The sequence below is a fragment of the Microchirus variegatus genome (genome assembly GCF_963457635.1).
Source record: "Microchirus variegatus genome assembly, chromosome: 23".
Taxonomy (NCBI): domain Eukaryota; kingdom Metazoa; phylum Chordata; class Actinopteri; order Pleuronectiformes; family Soleidae; genus Microchirus; species Microchirus variegatus.
Window position 1 is genome coordinate 16,518,185 of NC_139824.1, and position 23,896 is coordinate 16,542,080.

Consider the following 23,896-nt stretch of genomic DNA (forward strand, 5'->3'; position numbering starts at 1 on the left):
GGACAGGTGAGTGACGAGGACAGGGGAACGTGAGGACAGGTGTATGATGAGGACGGGTGACCGATGATGAGGACAGTTGAATGAAGAGGACAGGTGAACGATGAGGACAGGTGAACGGTGAGGACAGGTGAACGATGAGGACAGGTGAACGATGAGGACAGGTGATTGAGGACAGGTGAACGACCAGGACAGGTGAAAGAAGAGGACAGGTGAATGAGGACAGGTGAAAGAAGAGGACAGGTGAACGATGAGGACAGGTGAACGGTGAGGACAGGTGAATGATGAGGACAGGTGACCGATGATGAGGACAGGTGAATGATGAGGACAGGTGAATGATGAGGACAGGTGACCGATGATGAGGACAGGTGAATGATGAGGACAGGTGAATGGTGAGGACAGGTGAATGATGAGGACAGGTGACCGATGATGAGGACAGGTGAATGATGAGGACAGGTGAATGGTGAGGACAGGTGAATGATGAGGACAGGTGTATGATGAGGACAGGTGAACGATGATGAGGACAGGTGAACGACGAGGACAGGTGAATGATTAGGACAGGTGAATTGGCGTTAAAGTCCCTGAGTGAGTGAGAAAGTTAAAGCATTTGTGACCTTTGACCCATTTTGACTGACACATCATGTGTGTTTACATATTTAAATGTTATTTTTCTCAGCACTTTAAATTGTGAAGGTTTTGCCTTTAATTAAAACATTTTTTGTTACATTTTTCTTTTCTGCACGACACAAGAAAGAACCTCAAGCTTGTTATTAAAGTAACTTTTTACTCTGACTACATTTAAAACAAGCTACTTTTGTTGTACTTTAAATAGGATCTTCTAACAACACCCTGTGTCTATTAAAACGTGCGTGTTTTGTGTTTTTTTTACGATTCTGCAGGAATCGAACTGAACCCTGATTTGACCTGCGCGTCCATGTGGACCTCTGAACCCCCCCCCGAGCCGGGCCCCCCCTGAGCTGAGCCCCTGCTGAGCTGACGAGAGATCAGGTGAAAGAGGAAGGGCAGGACCAAGAGGGTGGGAGGAAAGGGAGAGTGTGAGGAACAGGTCGGTCCAGTCTGTGAGGGTGGATTTCTGGGCGGTGACACACACACACACACACACACACACACACACACACACACACACACACACACACACACACACACAGGATAACCTGTCTGGGAGGAGCTGCTGCTGCTGTTCCATGTGTACGTTTGAGTGAGTGTGAGACGAACCAGAGGGAGAACGGAGAGAAGAAGAAGAAGAAGAAGAAGAAGAAGAAGAGGAAGAGGAAGACAGAGGCACAGAGAGGAGTAAGAGACACCGAGAGCAAGAGAGATTTCTGTGGGATCCCGACTCATCCCCCCCCCCACACACACACACAACCTGCAGGATGTTTAAGAAAAAGGAAACCAATGACAGCACCAAGCTCAGCAAGTGAGTCTTTATATTAAGATTATATTATATGTGTGTGTGTGTGTGTGTGTGTGTGTGTGTGTGTGTGTGTGTGTGAGGTGACTCTATCCTTCTGTTCTTAAAGAGCTCACACGTGTGTCATGTTTCTTGTTTGCGTGGCTTTGTCCTCTTTCTTTCTTTCTTTCTCTCTCTGTTTCCTTTCTTGTTATTTTGCAGCTTGTTTTATTATTTAAAGAAGAACAGGTGAAGTTTGCAGGTGAATTCTTCCCTGATTTGAGTCTCTGAGGTTAATCCAGGTTAAAACAGAGCATTAGATTAGTGAGGTGTTGACACAGCCTGAGGTCAGGTTTACCTTGTCAACATGAGGTCGGACACTGTGCACAAGGGAAGTCGGGAAGATTGAAGCATTTAAAATAACACTTCAACACGTCTAAAGACATCATATCTGTCCCCAGACTGGAGATAATCACATAATCTGCTCTTCGTGAATTCAGAGTTAAAGGGCCAACGTCCAACGTCTTACATAATTCGACACCGGGAGTTAAAAGACGACTAAGTCGGCCAAAAAATATGTGCAGAATAAGCTGGAAAACTCTGCTCATTTTCACCTGATCGGATAAAAACTGATCGATTCATTCATTCGTTCATTCATTCATTGGTGCATTAACAGTTCTATTTCCTCGGTTTCACCTGATGATGATGATGATGATGATGATGATGATGAGGGCTGGGCACCTGCTTTTCTGTCGGTGTTGCTTTCAAACAGGTGTGACACCCCCCCCCCCCCCCTTTATATACGGCTTTAATCTGACATTTCCATCGTTCTGTGACGTCAAAACTCAGATTTTATTCTGAAAATCCACAGGTGATGATTTAAAAAGTGTCAAAAACACAAAAGATATTCTTACGTAAATGTGTTAAAGATGAAATCTTGGAAGAAACCTGACTGTGTGTTTGTACTTGCGGCATACTGAGGACCAGTGAGGGCTTTTTTAAACCAACAAAGTGAGGTCATTTTTACAAAGTGGGGACATTTTTGTGCCGGTCCTCACTTTGTTTCCGTTGAAATCGCTTCCTTAAATTGTACAAACGTGCTATACTACTGTTTTTTTAACAGTCAAATTTTAAACAAACTCAATTTGGTACAAAAGCCCGGCTCCACCTGCAGACATTTTATGGTACTGCACTCAGTAGTGTTTTTTTATATATATATATATATAGATGTCATTCATGAAGCAGATATTTGTAATTGTGTTGATTTAAAAAGTGGAAAATGCTGGTCCTCAGTGTGTGGCAAGTACAAGAATGTGTGTGTGTTTGTACTTGTGGCATACTGAGGACCAGTGAGGGTTTTTAACCAACAAAGTGAGGTCATTTTTACCAAGTGAGGACATTTTGCCTGATCCTCACTTTGTTTACATCGAAATCACTTTCTTAAATTGTAAACATTTAAGGAATATACTTTTTTTTAAAACAGAGGTCCTCAATTTCGGTACAAAAACCTGGTTCCACCTGCAGACATTTTATGGTACTGCACCCAGTAGGTTCTTTATAGAAGCAGTCTAGAAGTGTCTTGATTTATAAAGTGGAAATACTGGTCCTCAGTAAGCAGCGAGTACAAGAGTGTGTGTGTGTGTGTGTGTGTGTGTGTGTGTCAGATTCTGATTGAAGGTCAAGTTCTCTCCTCTCGAGTTCTGCAGACACACCTTTGGTCACATGACCGCACACCTTTTTTATTATTACAATATTGTCCGTCACGATAGCATCACGCTAAGGAAGATGAATTAATAACGAGTCATTAACACATGTTAAAAAAAAAAAAATCACAGTTGGTGAAGCAGATTTTTTTTTTTTTTTGTGGCCTTCTCAAAATTCACAATGCAAACAGTGAACGAGGAGGAAACGTGAGAGTGTTCCAAGGAAAGAGGAGCGTTCTTCAGGGTTAGATGTAGGTTATCCAGTTATCGGATATATATATATATATAAATATGTATATCTATATAAATACATATTTATGTATTGAAAGGCAGCGTTTGCACCGTTTCATAAAGTTTGACAGTGAAATTAAAGGCAACATCTCGCTCTACACAACTCATAGTAGCACACAATCACAGTGATGTGTGTGTGTGGGGGGCGTGACCAGGGGGCGTGACCAGGGGGGCGTGGCCTGTCATGCAACTTCCTGAGGCGTTTGAGATCGCACTGATTTGACGATGAAGACGTAACGCGACCGCTTTTGATCTTGATCTTCCACACAATCCTGTTTTAAACACATGAACTAGAGCTGAAGCGATTAATCGATGACTCGATTAATCGTCAACTATTTTAATCATCGATTAATCGGTTTTGAAGCTTTTTTTTTCACGATTAAAACCAGATTTCTGATCGTTTTAGCTTCTTAAATGTGAATATTTTCTGCGTTTCTTTGCTCCACATAAACAAAGAAATCATTAAAAACTGAATCATTTTGGTTCGTGCACAAAACAAATACATTGGAGAACAAACGATTAATTGATTAATCGATTACTCGATTAATCGTCAACTATTTTGATAATCGATTTGAAGCTTTTTTCATGATAAAAACAGATTTCTGACTGTTTTAGCTTCTTAAATGTGAATATTTTCTTTGTTTCTTTGCTCCACATAACGAAGAAATCATTGATCAAACGACTGAACAAACGATTAATCGATTACTAAATGAATCGTCAACTATTTTGATCATCTTTGAATTGTTTTGAAGCTTTTTTTCATGATTAAAACCAGATTTCTGATTGTTTTAGCTTCTTAAATGTAAGTATTTTCTGCGTTTCTTTACAAAGAAATCATTAAAAAGTGAATAATTTTGGTTCGTGGACAAAAACAAACACTTTAGAGAACAAACGATTAATCGAGAAAATAATCAATTACGTAAAATAATCTAATATTAGCCGCAGCTCTGACGTTACGACATTAAAGTGTCACGATGTGACGACGTAATAAACAAACGCTGACAAAACTCCTAAAAGTCACATTATCGTACGGTTTCGCTCAGATCAGAGCAACGATAACGACAAAGTTTCTCTACACAAGTGACAATGAGTGTGTGTGTGTGTGTGTGTGTGTGTGTGTGTATGTACGTGTGTGTGTGTGTGCGTGTGCATGTGCACATACCTGTCTCTCCTGCTGAGTGAGAGCAGTCAGAGGTGGAAAAGCCTTTGTCAGAGACACTCGCTGAACCAGAATCAGCTCATGAAGAAACACAGGTTTTCCACATTCCTCTGTGGCCCTGTCACCATCATCATCACCATCATCATCATCACCATCATCATCACCATCATCATCATCATCATCATCATCATAGTTTTTTAAATCTACATGTATATAAACACGACGACCTGCTTGTGAGAGACGTCTTTGTTCTCTGAGGGAAACATTTTGGCACGCGGTCAAATAAAGTGACATCTGCGTTATTTCTGCAGACTTTAAAGTGAACGAATGAATGAAAACGCTTGTGCAATCCATCGCTGTGTAAACCAGGGCCGCTTCTAGCTGTTTGGGGGCCCCTATGCGAGATACTATTTGGGGGGGCCCCTATTTTTAAAGGGCTTGCGACCCTCAATGGACCTCAGCGTCCTCGTCATCAGGGCCGTTTCTAGCTTTTTGGGGGCCCCTATGCGAGATACTATTTGGGGGGGGGGCCCTATTTTTTTTTCAAACTCGAGGTAGAGATTCCCAACTTTTTCTGATTTATCCAATCCAATCCACTTTATTTGTATAGCACATTTTATAAACAACAAAGTTGCCAAAGTGCTGCGCAACAGATACCAAATGGTAAAATAAAGAAAGTTAAAAGTTAAAATACAATAAATTAAAAGCATATAAAAGGCAAAAAAACATAATCATAAGATCAGATAAAACACTAAGAAATATAAAAATGCAGTAAAAGCCAGACAGAGACCAAACAACTCTCACGCTGTATTAAAAGCCAAGGAGTAAAAATGAGTTCTTAGGCGAGATTTCAAAGTATCCGGGGGTCGATTTACTCGACAAAACACTTACACGCTTTGCAAATATATGCATAATGAATGAATGCATCCAATACATGCAAATAAAGACAGGTACTTTAAATTCTGAGTCTGAGTTTGCAGTTTGGGGGCCCCCCCTGGTGGCTGCGGGGGCCCTATGCAGCTGCATAGTCCGCATATAGCAAGAAACGGCTCTGGTGTAAACTATGAGAGGATTGGCTGTTTTTAAATGTCTATAATGCATGAAATACTCTGTGGAATGTGTTGTTTTCAAAGGAGAAAGGAACGATATACTGATGTTTTTTAGCTTTTAGAAGATAAATGCTGCATATGGAGATGGAAAAGATGAATTAATGTGCTTTTTTTAATGCGATACGTCTTTGTCAGAGAGGAAAAGCTGCTGAAAAGTGTATTTAGCTGCAGATTCAGGCCTTTAAACCTTTAAAAGTCTCACACTTGAGCACGACGACTCGCTCCGGTCACAAAGACGCCTCTTGTTGAAGTTTTTTTTACGGGCGTAGTTTCGCCGTCGTCTCGCAGTTTTACCAGTTTGACGTTTTTTTCTCTCTCGGGTGAAATGTGGACGGAGGGAGTGACGAGGCAAAGGCACGATGGGAATTCTGAACATTTCAGAAACGCTCTCTCTGGGTGTGGCTCGCTGAAACACAGCTCACACACACACACACACGTCCTCACGCTGACCCTCGCTTTGTAGAAAGTTTCCTGATCTTGATAAAAATCAGTCTGATGATGATGATGAAGAATGCATTTTTGACCCCCCCCCGCCTCAAAAAAATGTGATAATGCTGAAAACTAGTTTGACAACATTGTCTGAAATCCTGTAAAAAGGTTAAAGTGTGTATTAAAACACACATATTTGATAGTTTTTCTGGTCTTTTTTTAAAACATTTTTATGACAGAATATCAGCCACACTGCAGCCACAGGCGATTCTAGAGTTTGTAGGGGCCCTAAGCAAACATACTCCAGGGGGGCCCTTTCTTCCATCATCACCATTATGTTACAAATAATCTGACACCAATGAAAAAATGTATGAGTTCAAAATATTTTTTTTTTTTCAAAATAAATGAAAGTATGTGAAAATATAAATAAATACTGTAAATAGCTTTTAAAAAACTATATAAAATGAGTTAAAAAAAAACATTACACTGTAAAGAACCCACATTATAAAACAATATAAATATATAGAACAATAAAAAAACTGTAAATAACTGGAAAAAAACATATAAACTGAATAAAAAAGATATGCATTACACTGTAAATAATCCTCTTCATTTTCCAACTTGCAGAATGATAACTTCACACAGGTTAAAGTGAGGTGGGGCCCCTTTAGGGAGGTGGGGCCCCTTTAGGGAGGTGGGGCCCCTTTAGGGGGGTTTACTACTGAGATGTCATTGCAAATCGCCCATTGTTTTTTAAAGGGGGACGGGGAGGCGGCTGGTCACTGCACATTTCAGTAAAAACAGCCCTCAGGGTCCGAGTATCGGGGGCCCCCTATCAGCTCGGGGGCCCTAAGTGGTTACCTGCCCTGCCTGTTCACAAGCTGCGCCTCTGACTGCAGCAAAGCTTGACTTGACCCTGATGGTTCTCTGAAACACGAGTGAGGTCGTCTGATAACAGTCAGTCTGACGTTAGCAGAAGTTACACAGTGGAGCTTTAATGAAGAACCAAGGGATGAACAAACGGCAACGTCAAAAACCACCTGACAAATACTTTTGATGTGTTATTTTAAAGACCCTTCACCTAAAAAAACCAGCAGCATCTGATCATATTTGCTCCTTATCCTTTCACTCTCTTCAGGAGCCAGACGAGCGGCCTGGCCGTCCTCATCGCTCAGATGCAGGAGAATGCCGACCGGGTGGAGAAAGACATCCTCCGGGCAGAGGATCTGCTGACTGTGGTGAGGGAAGCAGGACCAGAATAACCAAGAATAACACACACACAAACACACAAACACACACACTATCATGCTTAAGTTTCCCTCTCTTCTTTCCACCAGGATGCGGAGAACGACAAGAGGGAGCTGCCGTTTCAGCATCAGACAGAGATCTCAGACAAACTGGGCGAGGCTGAGGGTTTGCTCAGGGATCTGTTTCTGGACGTGGACCGAGCCAAGAAGATGAAACACCCGCAGGTCAAAGAGATCGAGGACGAGTCAGTTACATTCATTCATTCACTCATTCATTCACTCATTCATTCATTCAGTTATTCATTCGTTCACTCATTCATTCATTCACTCTCTCATTCATTCATTCAATCACTCACTCACTCATTTATTAATTCACTCACTCACTCATTCATTCACTCATTCATTAATTCACTCACTCATTCATTCGTTCACTCATTCATTCGTTCACTCATTCGTTCATTCATTCACTCATTCATTCGTTCACTCATTCATTCATTCGTTCACTCATTCACTCACTCACTCACTCACTCATTCATTCACTCATTCACTCATTCACTCACTCATTCATTCGTTCACTCATTCACTCACTCACTCATTCATTCATTCACTCATTCATTAATTCACTCACTCATTCATTCATTCATCTTCACAAATCTAAAAACAGAAGCAGCAGCATGTGTGTGCGTGTGTGTGTGTGTGTGTGCACATGACAAAGGTTTACCAGTTTTTGACATTTGGACACAATCTCTGCTGTTGTTTAAAGAAAATCAGGATAGAACGACAAATAAAGGCAAAGCAGATTTTTATATATTTATATATATATATACATATATATATATATATATACATATATATATTATAAGTGAATTTCAACTGTCTTTTTGTGTCTAATATATCACAAACTCCATTATCTAACGATATTAGTTGTGCTGAGTAATTTCAAAGACATCATAAGATGCTTTTGCTGATTTGTATTTTGGATTGTTTACATTTCGACCGATACCGACATGAGTTTTGAATTGAAGGTGTTCGCGATCCCAACAATCAAATAAATAAAGAAGAGAGAGACTTTAAATCATGAAAACCGTTTCACCAAAAGCTCTTTTTGCTCCTTGTTATCAGCGTCATCCACCTGCACGAGCGCTGGCTGAAGGACTGCGCCTTCTACAGAGAGATCTTTGAGCAGATCGACGACGTGTCGCTGATGCCCAGAATCGACTGGGCGCCCGTTTTCAGCCAGAAGCAAGTAAGTGAACGCGGCGTCGTAAATAATAATAATAATAATAAGAAGAAGTAAAAGTAAAAGTCAGAAAAACACAAAAAAGAACAATAGAATAGTAGAATATACACATATACATGATTCAAAGCAATAACTATATCACAGAAATGACAGTCAGTGTATTCATACCCTGACCGTTGACCATAAACTACATTTCCCACAATGCACGGCGATTGCGTTACCCGCAAATGCATCATATTTGTAACTTGAATAAGTTATAAATACAGAACGTTATTTAGCAATATGTTACAGAGTAGTTACCTTTATTATTGATTATTATTATTTTTCTCTCCACGGAAACTTGAATTTGACCCCCCTGAACGTGCGTGAAAACGGACGAAAATTGAAAACAGTAGCGCCCCCCACAGGTCAGGCCCACTATGGAGCGGGCCGAAATTTAGTTGCGCCAAATTTCTTGAAATTCGGTGGTTATATTGCCCGGCCTGAGACGAGCAAAAAAAAAATCCTCTTCACACCACGAACTCGACCCAACAGGAAGTCGGCCATCTTGGATTTGGTGAATTTCGTGGCATTTCGCAAGTTTTTCCATAACGTGAGCTTGTTTTAAGTTATATTTGGTTACATTTAGTTACATTTATTCTGTACGACGGTTACATCACGGCCCTTTGAGGGTAACAATTATGCCGATGACACCGCTGATCGAGAGGTTCAGGCACAAACGAGATGAAAACACAACAGAAGAACGTCAGCGTATACGCCCTTTAAACCGCGTTGTTTCCTGTCACCTTTCCCCCCCTGCGGCGTCTCACAGAAACAGGTGGACGTGGACGACTTCGGGCCCTCCATGGAGGATCTGGAGAAGCAGATCGCCACTCACAACATCCTGCACAAGCAGCTCGAGGCCTACAACGCTCAGCTCAACGCCAGCTCTGCAGGCAGCAAGGTGAGAGAGAGCCAACGCCAAACCCAGTGTTGACATGAAAACACCGCAGACGTCACGGTCGTGTTTTGCAGCAGCCTCTTGTAAAAACTGTGTTTTTTTATTCCATTATTATTTCAGGACAACTACTTGGCCCTGAAGAAAGAATACAACGGTTTACTGGTGAGTACTCGCTTATTTTACTCACTCAGCCAGTTTTGTGATGATAGAAAATACAGAAAATGCACAAGATGAATGAAACGATCTGTTTATTTTAGATTTGGATGAAACAGACTTTCAGATTTCATTATTTTACTAAATGATAATTAGCAGCTATGTGACACTTTACATTATAATATACAAACAACATAGTAATAGTATGGTAATACGTTTGTAATATGATGGTAATGTTGTGATAATGCGTCTTATTTCTAATGCAAGGAGATAATACTACAGTAATACCACGTTTTTGTCTGAAATATTATCATCTGACGTCTGTCACATGTGAATCTAAATTGAAAAATATGATATCACATATATATATATGTATGTATATATGTGTATATGTGTATATATATGTATATATGTGTATATTATATGTATATAAATACCATGTTTTTGTCTGAAATAATATAATTTTCCATCTGTCACATGTGTATCTAAATTGAATATATATATACATATATATGTATGAATGTATATATGTGTATATATATATGTATGTATGTGTGTATATATATGTATATGTATGCATATATGTGTATGTATGTATGTATATATATATATATATATATGTATATGCATGCATGTATGTGTATATATGTATGTATGCATATATGTGTATATATGTATGTATATAAATACCGTGTATTTGTCTGAAATAATATAATCTGCCATCTGTCACATGTGAATCTAAATTGAATATATATATACATATATATGTATAAATGTATATATGTATATATGTATGTATATATTTATGTGTATTTGTATATGTATGCATATATGTATGTGTATAAATACCATGTTTTTGTCTGAAATAATATCATCTGACATCTGTCACATGTGAATCTAAATAGAAAAATATGAAATCATATATATATGTGTGTATATATATATATATATATATGTGTATATGTGTATATAAATATATATGTATATGTGAATATATATATATATGTATATATATGTATGTATATGTGTGTATATATATGTATGTATGTGTATATATGTGTATAGATGTAGTAGCAAAATAAAATGGTGCACATTGTACAGTTCAGTCCAGGTCTTTGCATTTTACACCTGTGCCTTTACGTGACCCTGTGTGTGTGTGTGTGTGTGTGGCGTAAACAAAAGGACGATCTCCTGTTTGTGTATTTATTAATAACCGCGTGTCCTTGAACACAACACGCAGCTGTACTCGCAGCCTTTCATCATCACCTGAAGCGTCTTCTTTTCCCTCCATTACCCTCATGGAACGTGTGCACATCCCATCTTTGTTTGGTATCACTTTCCCGCTCTGGGATTTGTACACAAATCAAAGACGGGAACGACACTCGCAACAGAATATAAAAGATGAAAGGAAGTCGTTTAAAGGAGACTTGAAATGTCTGCACTTTTTTTCCCATCTTTTTCCATCTTTTTCCCCACACAGGACAAATCCAAGTGGCGCCGTCACTACCTGAACAGCCTCCGCGAATACATGCACGGCTGCAACAAAGAGCTGGGCTTCCTGAAGGAGGAGCAGGACAAGATCAAGAGGCAGGACTGGAGCGACCGCATGGTGGATCCGTCCGACGTCCGCAGGCAATACGAGGTCAGTCGCTGACGAGATAGAACGTCTGTGAACGTAGTACCGATGCGAGTCTGAACGGTGCGTGGTTTTTTTGTCGATCAGAACTTCAAGAACAACAGTCTGCTGTCGCACGAGACCGAGGTGAACAAACTGCAGGACGAAGGAGATCGACTCATTGAGCTGAAGCATCCGGCCAGTGCCACCATACAGGTACGAGTCAAACTTTTATCTTATCGGTGTTTAAAGTCGTGTTTTAAAACCTTCATGACGATCGTGACTCTTTAAACGGAACACAGACTCAGAGAGATTCCGTACGAGGCGAGTGGCAGAAGTTCCTGAACCTGTGCATCTGCCAAGAGACGCATCTGGATAACGTGGAGGAATATAAGAAGGTACAGTAGCAACTCAGTAGGTTTTAATTACTCACATATTCTTATGCAACCAGAGCCGTGACTTAGGATAAGACACCTGCGATGACTCGGTTCTCCTCGGATCTGAGCTGTTTTCGCTCCAGAGGTTCCGTCGTCTCACCCGATCACCTTCAATCTGTTTTCCAGTACCAAATGGACACGGACCAACTGTCGGAGACGCTGACCAAACTCAACAACAGCCTGGACCCGAAGACCGTCAGCAAGAAGACCAACTCTGAGACGCTGCTGCAGCTCGAGGTACAAGGGAAAAACATGGAGAACACGGATCATTTAGGCATTTAAAGTTATTATATTCATGTTTTACAGTTGAAAACCCTTTTAAAATACTTTATTCAGGAAAGGGGTTTAAAAGGGTTCTCTGGATCAAAATGGTTCTTACTGGAACCATTAGTGTTACCAAGAACCCTTGAAAAACACGTTCTTCGGGAAAAGGGTTTTTCAGAAGCAAATGGTTCCAGGTAGAACCTCAGCCCTTGTAGAAGACCACTTTTGGAACCCTTATTTCTAAGAGTGTATGACTAACTACACTCTTAGAAATAAAAGCGCTAAGTAGAACCATATAAGGTTCTTCGGCTTGTCCTCATAGAAGAACCCTTTTTTGGTTCTAATCAGAACAAACAGATTGGAACCAAAAAGGTTCTCTTCGTGTTACCAAGAACGCTTTTAAAACCCTTTATTCAGGAAAGGGGTTTTAAAGGGTTCTCTGGATCAAAATGGTTCTTACTGGAACCCTTAGTGTTACCAAGAACCCTTGAAAAGCCCTTTCTTCTGGTTCCAGGTAGAACCTCAGCTCTTGTAGAAGAACACTTCTGGAACCCTTATTTCTAAGAGTGTATGACTAACTACACTCTTAGAAATAAAAGTGCTAAGTAGAACCATATAAGGTTCTTCGGCTTGTCCTCATAGGAGAACCATTTTGGAGGGTTCCACCAAGAACACTTTTAAAACCCTTTTTTCAGGAAAGGGGTTTTAAAGGGTTCTCTGGATCAAAATGGTTCTTACTGGAACCATTAGTGTTACCAAGAAGACTTGAAAAACCCTTTAAAACCCTTTCTTTGGGAAAGGGTTTTTTCCAAATGGTTCCAGGTAGAACCTCAGCCTTTGTAGAAGAACCCTTTTGGAACCCTTATTTCTAAGAGTGTATGACTAACTACACTCTTAGAAATAAAAGTGCTAAGTAGAACCACATATGGTTCTTCGGCTTGTCCTCATAGGAGAACCCTTTTTTGGTTCCAACTTGAACAAACAGATTGGAACCAAAAAGGTTCTCTTCGTGTTACCAAGAACGCTTTTAAAACCCTTTATTCAGGAAAGGAGTTTTAAAGGGTTCTCTGGATCAAAATGGTTCTTACTGGAACCCTTAGTGTTACCAAGGACCCTTGAAAAGCCCTTTCTTCTGGTTCCAGGTAGAACCTCAGCTTTTGTAGAAGAACACTTTTGGAACCCTTATTTCTAAGAGTGTATGACTAACTACACTCTTAGAAATAAAAGTGCTAAGTAGAACCATATAAGGTTATTCGGCTTGTCCTCATAGGAGAACCCTTTTGGAGGGTTACACCTGGAGCCCTTTTAAAACCCTTTATTCAGGAAAGGGGTTTTAAAGGGTTCTCTAGATCAAAATGGTTCTTACTGGAACCATTAGTGTTACCAAGAACCCTTGAAAAACCCTTTCTTCAGGAAAAGGATTTTTCAGAAGTAAATAGTTCCAGGTAGAACCTCAGCCCTTGTAGAAGAACCCTTTTGGAACCCTTATTTCTAAGAGTGTAGCAATTTGGAAACATATGGAAGAGAAAATGTAAATAGTGAGACCTTCACTTGTATTTAAGTCAAATTTGTTCAAAATAGTGAGACTTTTACCTGAGTAGAATATTTCAGTACACTCTTAGAAATAAAAGTGCTAAGTAGAACCATATAAGGTTCTTCGGCTTATCCTCATAGGAGAACGCTTTTTGGCTGCAGGTAGAACCCTTTTATAAATGTTCCACCTGGAACCCTTTTGGAGGGTTCCACCTGGAGCCCTTTTCAAAACCCTTTATTCAGTAAAGTGGTTTGAAAGGGTTCTCCGGATCAAAATGGTTCTTCCTGGAACCATTACCCTTACCAAGAACACTTGAAAAACCCTTTATTCAGGAAAGGGTTTTTTCAGAAGCAAATGGTTCCAGGTAGAACCTCAGCCCTTGTAGAAGAACCCTTTTGGAACCCTTATTTCTAAGTACAGTATTTGACGAAGATAACCATTCTTTTGTCCCTCTCCACCCTCGGTCCTCAGGGAGAGGAGAAGGCCGTGCAGAACTCTGAGCAGCTGCTGGCCGACCTGAGGCGCCGCAGCACCACCATTCCCCCCCTGAAGCAGCGACGCGTCGTGCCCAGCAGGCTCGTCACCGTGGAGTCCCTGTGCGACTGGGAGATGGACAGGGTTAGAGCTCTGCGTTCAGACACGGATATCATTTCAGCGGTGGCTCTTCTTCATCGTCTAAACTCGCCGTTTTTTTTTAATGTCCAGGATTCTCTGTCGCGAGGCGAGAAGTTGACCCTGAAGACGAACTCGGACGAAAACTGGAACGTCCTGTCCAGCAACGGAGCGACCAAAACCTTCCCGGGGGTTTGTTTCCAGATCCCGCCGCCTGACCCCGACGCCATCGACAAGGTGGATCTGTAAGTGAAGCAAAGCTGGAATTTTAAGGCCAATTTAAAAAAAAAAAAAATGTTTTCAAAACATGGCGTTTATGCAGCACATGCGTTTGTTCCTCTGCGTCAGTTTGGGCGGTGAACTGACCGACATCAAGAAGAGACGAGCAGCTCTGTCGGCGTCGCTGAAGAACAACAAAGCAGATATTTCCAGGTCCCTGCAATCAGGTCATTCTCTACACATTTAAATATTCTTCTTCTTTGGTGTTTTGCAGCAGCTGTAATGTGCAAAATCAGTTTCTGATGAAACATCCCAGTCGTATAAATCATTGATTTCATCGGTCAGCTCATCTTCCCCTGTTGTTCTTGTGTGCAGCTCCGCTGTCCTCTGCGCCCGTGGACCCCGCAGCCAAAGCTCTGTCCCAGCAGCTGGACAAACTGGACAACGACCTGACCAACACTGAGCAGAACATGCTGAGCCGCCTGAGAACCCCACTGAGCCACAGTGACCCGGCCGGAGACCTGGCCAAAAGACTGAGGGAGCAGGAGGTGAGCGCGGAAAATAAACCACCGATTTGAGCTGAGACGGTTAATGAACGAATGTTTAGCTCTTAGCTAACTAGCAACGCAAACATTCAAAACCACACACAGAAGCCCAGAAGGTATGTGTCGGAAGCCGCCACTAGAGGGCAACAACTCAAACCCACATTTGAATGGAAGTCTCTGCAAAAAACAAGCCTGGTTCTCAATTGATTTGTAATCCCATAGACCACATGTGTCAAACTCAAGGCCCGGGGGCCAGATGTGGCCCTCCGGGTCATTTTATGTGGCCCGCGAGTGATTAATTGGTCTTAAAAATCTGTGTTAAAAGAGGTCTATGCTGCTTTAAAGCGGACCTAGACCAGAAGTTCCTATTAAAGCTGTTTTTTTAGTGTGTATCTGCGTCATTACCTTGTTTATGAAGCCCTGAAGGTTCTAAACAAACAGTTCAGCCACTGCTGAGAACGCTGTGTTTTATTGTAATCTCGGGCTCAGCGAGATCTCTGAAAAAACCCGGTCCGGTTACGTAAACAGCAGTTCTCCTGAACAGCAGATCCTCCTGCTCCGGGCACTAGTCCGGGCACATCCGGTTGCGTACATTGAACCACAGAAGAAGAATAACGTCCGTTGTGGAGGTGTTTCACGAGCGACAGTGTCTTCTGACTCTGGGTCAAAGGTCGTCAAAGGGACTGCGGCGGGGAGTCGTGAAGAAGTTATTCTTAAACACTGTTAAAACAATGTTTTGATAATGAGGAGCAGTGCATCCACCGTTCCAGAGGGGGGAGCTGCTGCGCCTCTGAGAGCGGGTGTGCTGATATGTATTGGCCAATCACAAGACTCTGTCTTCTGGGTCCGAGAGATTGTCTGAAAGATCGCAGCTGGCAAACAGCGTCAGAAAAGAGAGATTTCTATCGGCTCGTTTACAAACTAGGAGGTTTTTGAGCATAAAAACAAGTGAATGTATGTAAGTAGACCTCCATAACTAACATATATGTGCAACAGGACCACTCTATGTGACCTTTAAGGCGTGCATTGGCCATAAACTACATTTCCCACAATGCATGGCGATTGCGTTGAGATTGAGACTGCGATCGCAGCAGAATGTGTTCAAAAAAAGCCACAACCAAAAACGATGGTGCTAGTGAAAGCTAGCTTTACTGTGGCTGAAGAAATCACCCGAGCTGTCAAGAAACACCATCATTTGTAACATGAATAAGTTAGAAATACAGAAGGTTATTTAGCAATATGTTACTAAGTAGTTACCTTTATTTTACGTTATATTTGGTTACATTTAGTCTGTATGACGGCTACATTTGGCCCTTTGAGGGTAACCGTGATGCTGATGTGGCCCTCAGTGAACCCCTGGCATAGAACATTACGGTGCATCCCTCTTGATGATTGCATATTAATGAAAGGATGAACGTTTCTTGCTTTGCAGCAAGCTGCCAATGCCCTGAAGAGTCTGGCGCAGCAGAAGCAGGCGGCGCAGGCCGAGCTGCAGCCGCTGATGTCCAGCGGCGGTTCCTCGGCGCTGCCGCTCCAATTCAGCGCCGCCAACAACAAGCACGACAGCATTGCTGCGCTCGCTGACCTCTACACCAAGAAGTAAAGAGTCTATAGTAGTTTTTGTTTGTGAACACAGGTGCAGAGCTCCACACCATCTCATTCTGTTTTTCTTATCACGCCCAGAGCGCACGCGTCTCTCAATCTGGAGAGGCAGCTGAACACGGTGGACAGTCTTGTTTCTGGATTTGAGAAGAACCTGAGCGACGCCGGTCCGATCCCCGACCAGCACAACGCGATCCCAAACAGCATCAACGACATTCAGGTGAGGGCGTCGTCACCCCCCTACCCAGATAAAAAAAAGCTTATCGACTGTGTCTTGACGCGTACCGTGTGTTCTTGCGTTCAGTACCAGCGCAAGGCCGCGACGGCGGCTCAGGACGACATGAAGAAGCTGAGCCAGGATCTGGAGACCACGGAGCAGCTGTGCAGCTCCCTGCAGCAGGGCTACCAGGAATACTGCCCCGACATCCAGCGCCAGAGGACGCAAGCCAAGCAGCTGCAGACCCGCTACACCAACGTCAACAACCAGCTGAAGGAGAGGTGAGGCCAGTCACTGTTCAGTGTCATCAGCTTTCTGGAACAGCAGGTGCACGGAAGTGTAATCAGGCCTAGTCTCGGATATATTTTATTAAAACACAGTGATCCGAAATGCCGCCTTAGAAGAGCTGACTCTATGTTTCAATATAAATATTAAAGGTGCATTATGTAATAAATCTAAATCAACTGGCCATAAAATCCTCCTAATATGTCACAGAGACTCAGGAATAATGTTCATATAACAAACTGAACTCACCAACAACAACAGTACAGACAAAATATTTGCATTAAAAAAATTTTTTTTGCAGACTGCAAATCATGTTTATGTTTTGGCTTCATGTGGCGCCACCTACCGCCGTCTACCAATCATTGCAGTCAGTAGAGTCTCAGTTGCCGAGCAACCACGGGTTGCCAGTTACGTCAGAAAACGAAACCTAAAACACCTCGGTATTTTGAATTTGAGTGTAGTAACCGCCTTCTTACATATGGCGCCTTTAAAAGCGAAAAACATGGAGTTATGAGAAATAACAATTCATGCAATCGATTGTAGGCGATTGTACACTTTGCATATAACAATAACTACACTTTAAATATGATAAGTTTGTCTTTAAAACCTAAAAGACTTCAGGTTGAAGCCCCACTTACTTCTGTTACTATATGCAAGCATGAGTTTCACAAAGTGAGACAGTGCAAATCCCCCCCCCAAGTGGACAGTAAACTAGGGTAGGGTTAGGGTTAGGGTACAGGTACGGGTACGGGTAAGGGTAAGTGGTAGGGTCCTATGTTCCCTGTGTCCTTTTGGGTGAAAGCAGGGAACATACAAAGCGGGGAACATAGGACCCTTTGGGTGAACAGCGGGGAACATAGGACCCTTTTTTAGAGAAAGGGTCCGAGGGGACCGTTTCTATGTTCCCCGGGTCCTATGTTCCCCGCTTTGTATGTGACCGGGGAACATAGGACCCGGGGAACATAGAAACGGTCCCCTCGCTAACTAACAATAAATTAATGATTTAAAAAAAAAAATGTGCGGTAACCACCAGACATTTGATGCGATGCTAACTCCAAAAAAAACCCCTATCTCACATCAGAGAAAACCTCTTACAAGAAGCTGCGACCAAGAACCAGGAGTTCCAGACCACGTCCAAGTCTCTCAACTCCTTCCTGAACACGCTGCCGACGAACCAGATGAACTCCACCGATGACCTGTCTCAGGTCGCGTCGAAGCAGAGCTCCCAGGATGTGAGACCCCCATCTCTCCTGAACTTTACAAAACGTACTTTATACGATGTATGTGAACGCGTTGTATCGCAGTAATTAACGTAATGAACGTCATTGCAGAGGGTAGTGGACGACCTGAAGAGGAAGGGAGACGACATGGACAGACTGGCTGACGTGTCCATGGACCTGCAGAACCTGCTCGATGTAAGGATGAAATAACAACGTGTGTAAACGAGTGAATGAATGACCTACGATTGCTTTAATTCTTCCCGTTCTTTTGCAGGAGTACGATACAAACGTGGACAAATACAACGGTACACTGGAGGATTCTGGGGCCACCATTGCGAAGAAACCGAGAGTGCTCACCCTCTCTGAAGCTGTGCAAAGAGAGGTAACCGAAACAGTTTATTTCAACTGTCATTTAAATGTATTAAAAATATATTTTTTTGTGGTTGGTGTCTGACGTTTTTTTTGCCTCCGTTTGTTGTTAGGAAAAGGATCTGGTGAACCTTTACGCCAAAGCGACGGCTGAAAACACCCAACGCCAAAAACAGATGGGCTTGGCCAGGAATATCATTTCACAAGTAAGACAATGGGGAAATAAATATATGGGCCAATTCCAATTCCTATCTTAACCCTCAAGCTCAACCCTTAATCTTAACTGGCCCTCAAAACCAAGTGTTGATGGTTATTTTGTCACTTAGAAATGGGACGCCCCTTAAATGCAGATACGTCTTCAGACTGTAGGGGGCAGAATAACGCGAAAGCGTTAACTCCAGTCTGTCAACTCCAAAAAAGAAGAAGAAGAAGAACGCATTTACGTCACGATTATTTATTACGATCCGTTTGTCGGTCAAGTTATTAGGTTGTCAGTTAGTTATAAGATGATACTCATACAAATACCACAACCACGGACATATTCAGCTGACAGTTACCACACGGCTTATTGAAAAGTAAACCATAGCAAACCATCGCTTGTCCGCACAAAAGATCGTAAAATAAAAATAAACGTTACGCAACAATGACGTCAGTAATCCATAATATGGGTCTTCATCATTTTTATATCTCTATTAACAAAGAAAACACTTCATTTGTAGCGTACTCGTTTCGCTGCTTTCGATGCCATCTTTGTTATGTCAAAACGCGCAATGCATTCTGGGTAGCCCTTGCTCCCAAGGGTGGTCTCGGAAAATCTCAATATTGAGGGCGATACAGCCCTTAAACTTGGCCCTCAACTTAATTTTTCTGAGAATCGGGACAGCACTTGCTCTAGAGGGAGCGCACATTTTTGAGATTGAGGGTTAAGCAAGGAATTGGAATTCACCCTAAATTAATGAATTATCAATAAATCATCATTTAATCAGGCATTGAATACTAGAATCTTCAGATAGAGGAGCATTAAAAACGTCATGCAACCCTCTGGCTTAACTGCTTCAATGTCGATAGGTGCTTCTACCAATGGTTGCAAAATAAACCCATTTTCTTTCTGTCGTTCTATAGCAAAATGAGGCTCAAGTTCAAATGGTGGCTCATCAGCAAGTGCAGCTTGAAAACCAGCAAAAGACGGCGTATGAGGTCAGCACTCTGGTGAAAGAGCTGCAGGAGGAGAAGGACAGGACCGTTCACGCCGAGACGAACCTCAGAACCTTCAAAGACAGGATGTTGTCCCTGAAGAGTCGCAGGGGCGTGGAGCGCATCGAGGAGAAGGAGGTGCTGCAGTACTACCGCGACCCGAAACTGGAGAGCGATCTGCTCGACCTGCAGAAGAGTCTGCGCGAAGAGTCGCTGAGGCGTAGCACCACGCACACCGACGTCGAAGTGTTCAACAAGAAAATCACATCTCTGGAAGACACCATCAAAAACACTCCCCCCAAACTGGTGACCAAAGAGGTGACCGAGTTCGAGAGAGACCCTCAGCTGGACGTCGAGGCCAGTAAGCTCAGGGACGAGTTGGCGAGGTTGAGGGACGAACTTCGAGTGCGAGGTGGGGAAGAGGTTCAGATGAAGACGGAGATCACAATTCTCCAGCAGAAGCAGCCGCCGATCAAACAGAGGGTGGTGAAGAAGGAAGTGGTGAGAGTCGAGCAGGATCCAGAGATGGTGAAACAAGTGCGAGTGTTCGAGGTGGAACTTTCGAATGAGGGCAACAAGATTAAGTCGCTCAATGACGACATCTTCCAAACAAGGAGTCAGATCAATGCCCTTGAGCAAATCATCCCAAATATTCAGCCTAAGATCATCACCAAGGAGGTGCTACAGATTCAACAAGACCCTGAACTCATCACGGAATCTGGCAAGATTAGAACAGGCCTGGAGGACGAGAGGGTTACCAACACCACGCTGTCCAACGAACTGATGGAGCTCCACAGCCGCTACAGGGAAGTTCAAGACTGGAAACCGAAAGTGGAGGTCAAGGAAATAGTTAACGAAATCTACCGGATAGACCCAAACACGGAAATGGAGATAATGCGGTTCAGAAAAGATATACAAGATACAAACAGGCAGCGCTCTGATCTGGAGAGGGAGCTCATTACGGTCACGACCGATGTGAACGTCCTTCGAGCTCAGAAGCCCAAGGTGGAGCTGAAGGAGGTTCTCCAAGAGGTGGTCAAGGAGGAGAGGAGCCCTGAAAACGAGAGAGAGATTCGGAGGCTAAATGATCAGGTGAGCCTGTTGCACACCTCTTACAGCTCTCTGCAGGAGCGGGTCAGGCTTCTCAGGAAAGACAGGGACGAGTGGAAGGCTGAGAAGTCCAAGATAGAAACCAGACTCGTCACCAGAGAACTCATCAAGTACGAAGCCGATCCGCTGCTGGAGAAAGAAGCCGACCGCTTGAGAAGAGACGTACGGGACGAAGCGCAGGTGAGGCGCACCACGGAGGAGATGGTGTTCGATCTGCAGAACAGATACATCCAGCTGGAGAGGCAGAGACCTGAGGAGAAGGTGGTCGTGAAGGAGGTCATACGTATGCAGAAGGACCCGAGGCAGATCGTCGACCACGATCGGCTCAGCAGGAGTCTGGACGACGAAGTGAAGAGTCGGCGTCAGCTGGAGTTGGAGCTGCAGCAGCTAAGAGCAATGGTGGAAGACAAAGAGAGGATCCTCAGACAGAGCGACGAGCGCCAGAAAAGGATTCACGCTGAATCTGAACTCCGGGAGATCCGTCTGCGCATCACGCAGCTGGAGAACGCTCCGCCTCCCGTTGAGGAGAGTATAATCGTCGAAGAGGTGCTGAAGGTTGAGAGAGATCCCAAACTGGACCGGCTGACAAATACAGTCCGATCAGATATAGACAATGAAACCAGGGACATCCTGCGTTTCCAGAGGGACATCCGAAACATCACCGTCAAGCTCGAGATCCTGCAGAGGGAAAAGTCCATTGAGAAGACGGTCTACAAAGAGGTTGTCCGTGTTGAGAAAGACCAGGCCGTCGAGAGCGAAAGGGATCGCTTGAGGGAGCAGGTGTCTCAGAATAGATTTGCCAGACAGGACGTGGAGGATGAAATCAGACGCATTAGGGATAAAATTAACTTCCTGTCGAGCACCAAGTCGACCACTTCAAGGGAAGAGAACACACTGATTATGAACAGAGATGCCCTGGACCGGGAGAGGGACAACCTCACCAGGGAGCTCAGGACACTCGAGACCAAGAAACATGACACCACCCTGTCGTACCAGCAGCAGACCCGACTGATGAGCGAGAGAACACAGACGAGCAGAAAGAAGAGCATCAAGATGGAGTCTGACGTGCAGCGTCTGGAGAGGGAGATCCTGGACGAAAAAGACAAGATTCACCTCCGAGACAGCACCCTTCGAGAGCTCTTGCTGACGCTGCAGAACGACGACCACACGGAGACGAGGACCAAAGAGACCAACGTGTCCACCAAAATCACCATTTTGGACCCAGAGACGGGCAAAGACATGTCCCCTTACGACGCTTACCTGCAGGGCCTCATCGATCGCAAACAGTACATCCATCTGCAGGAGCTGGAGTGCGACTGGGAGGAGACCACGTCCCAGGGACCCGACGGCGAGACGTCGGTGCTGCAGGATCGCAAGAGCGGCAAGCAGTATTCCATCGAAAAGGCCATGAAGGAAGGGAGGCTGACGGAATACGATTTGCAGAAATACAAACAAGGGAAAATGCCCATCTCGGAGTTTGCCTTGCTCGTCGCGGGTGACAACAAGAAGCAGCTCGGCTTTAACTCAGTCATCCCAAAGTCCACCACAACCGTGAAGTCCGCCCCTCTGGAGCTCTCCTCGGCTAAAGAAATCTACCCAGTTGCTGGAGTCATGGACACAAATACTGACACCTGCTTTACGATTCGCAGCGCCACCCTGCGCAAACTGATCGACCCGACCACCGCCCAGAGGCTGCTGGAGGCTCAGGCCGCAACCGGCGGAATCATCGACATCAACAGCAAAGAGAAGTACACCGTTCACAAGGCAGCGACCAGAGGCCTGATTGAGGACAGCCAACTCCAGAGGCTACTCAACGCCCAGAAGGCTTTCGCCGGCATCGAGGACCCAGTGACCAGAGAGTGTTTGTCCCTCGGTGAGGCCGTTCAGAAGGGATGGATGCACAAGGACACCTCCATGCGCTACATGGAGGCACAGCACCTGACCGGAGGCCTGGTCGATCCCAACACTGGCCGCAGATTGAACATCCTGGACGCCATCGGGTCAAAAATGATCGACAGCACGATGTTGAGGGAGCTGCAGGCCGAGTCGACCCACATTAAAGATCTCGTCGACCCGATCACCAAGGAGAAGATCAGCTACAAACAAGCTCTGGATCGCTGTAAGACGGACCTGGCATCGGGCTTACCGATGCTGCCCGCCTCCTCCAAAGATTCTCGTTACACTCCAACGTACAACTCTACGAGATACGCAAGATTTTAGATATGTTTACAACATGCTTTGAATTATCTAGTCTGTTTTGTTTTTGTGGTAAAAAAAAAAAAATGACGACATATGAATCTCGACGTTAATTACAATGAAGATTTTGACTCAGGAAATGTCTTCTCCTGCTTCTATCTAGCTAACATGATTGCTGCGGAGTTGCCTTTGTTTACCAAATGTATCTGACTTGGTCTAATTAAAAAAAAAAAAAAAAAAAAAAAAACAGAACATAAAATAATGCAGTTTATCTTTGATATTATTGTATTAGGGATTCTGGGACATGGTGCAATTCTCTTTTTCCAAGATTGATTTGATCCTGTATTATTCATGGGCTATTCTTGACTGTTCACTTTATACTCAGTCTTGTTTGATACTTTATTAAGAAACAAATATCAATAAAAAAATAAATTATAATGGTCAAAGAGCCTCGATTGCTTCACTTTCTACACTGTGTCGTCTTGTAAATGAAACGCACATTTTCACATGCTTTTACCCCCAGCTTTCTGCACCTTCATGCTACTTGGGTTAGATCATCTATCATTTAAAAGGCTGTAGGTCGATATAAGATAAACCTGTTTTCCTTTTTAAACTAAACTAACTGCTCTATGCAGTGTTTGATCTGTTAGTGAAGTAATTCTACATTGAATCTGTTTAACATGACTTCTTTATGCCATACCTATTGTAACACGTAATATTGAATGACAAACTTGCAACACAAATGAGAACGTTAGAAAATATAACTGAAAAGCTATTAGTATACATTACTTTTGAACT

General features: G+C 43.3%; 1 protein-coding gene across 1 annotated transcript; it reads left to right on the top strand.

Annotated features, from left to right (window-relative positions):
* Positions 1-1,343: 1,343 nt before the first annotated feature.
* On the top strand, positions 1,344-23,499 carry evpla (envoplakin a). The gene is made up of 22 exons (XM_083909550.1): positions 1,344-1,435; positions 7,238-7,337; positions 7,437-7,591; positions 8,469-8,592; positions 9,398-9,529; positions 9,647-9,688; positions 11,160-11,321; positions 11,403-11,510; positions 11,597-11,692; positions 11,858-11,968; positions 14,001-14,147; positions 14,235-14,386; positions 14,490-14,587; positions 14,736-14,908; positions 16,338-16,504; positions 16,589-16,727; positions 16,812-17,005; positions 18,091-18,241; positions 18,341-18,424; positions 18,504-18,611; positions 18,712-18,804; positions 19,721-23,499. The coding sequence occupies exons 1-22, from the start codon at positions 1,392-1,394 to the stop codon at positions 23,120-23,122; spliced, it is 5,982 nt and encodes a 1,993-aa protein (XP_083765676.1). The 5' UTR covers positions 1,344-1,391; the 3' UTR covers positions 23,123-23,499.
* Positions 23,500-23,896: the final 397 nt, after the last annotated feature.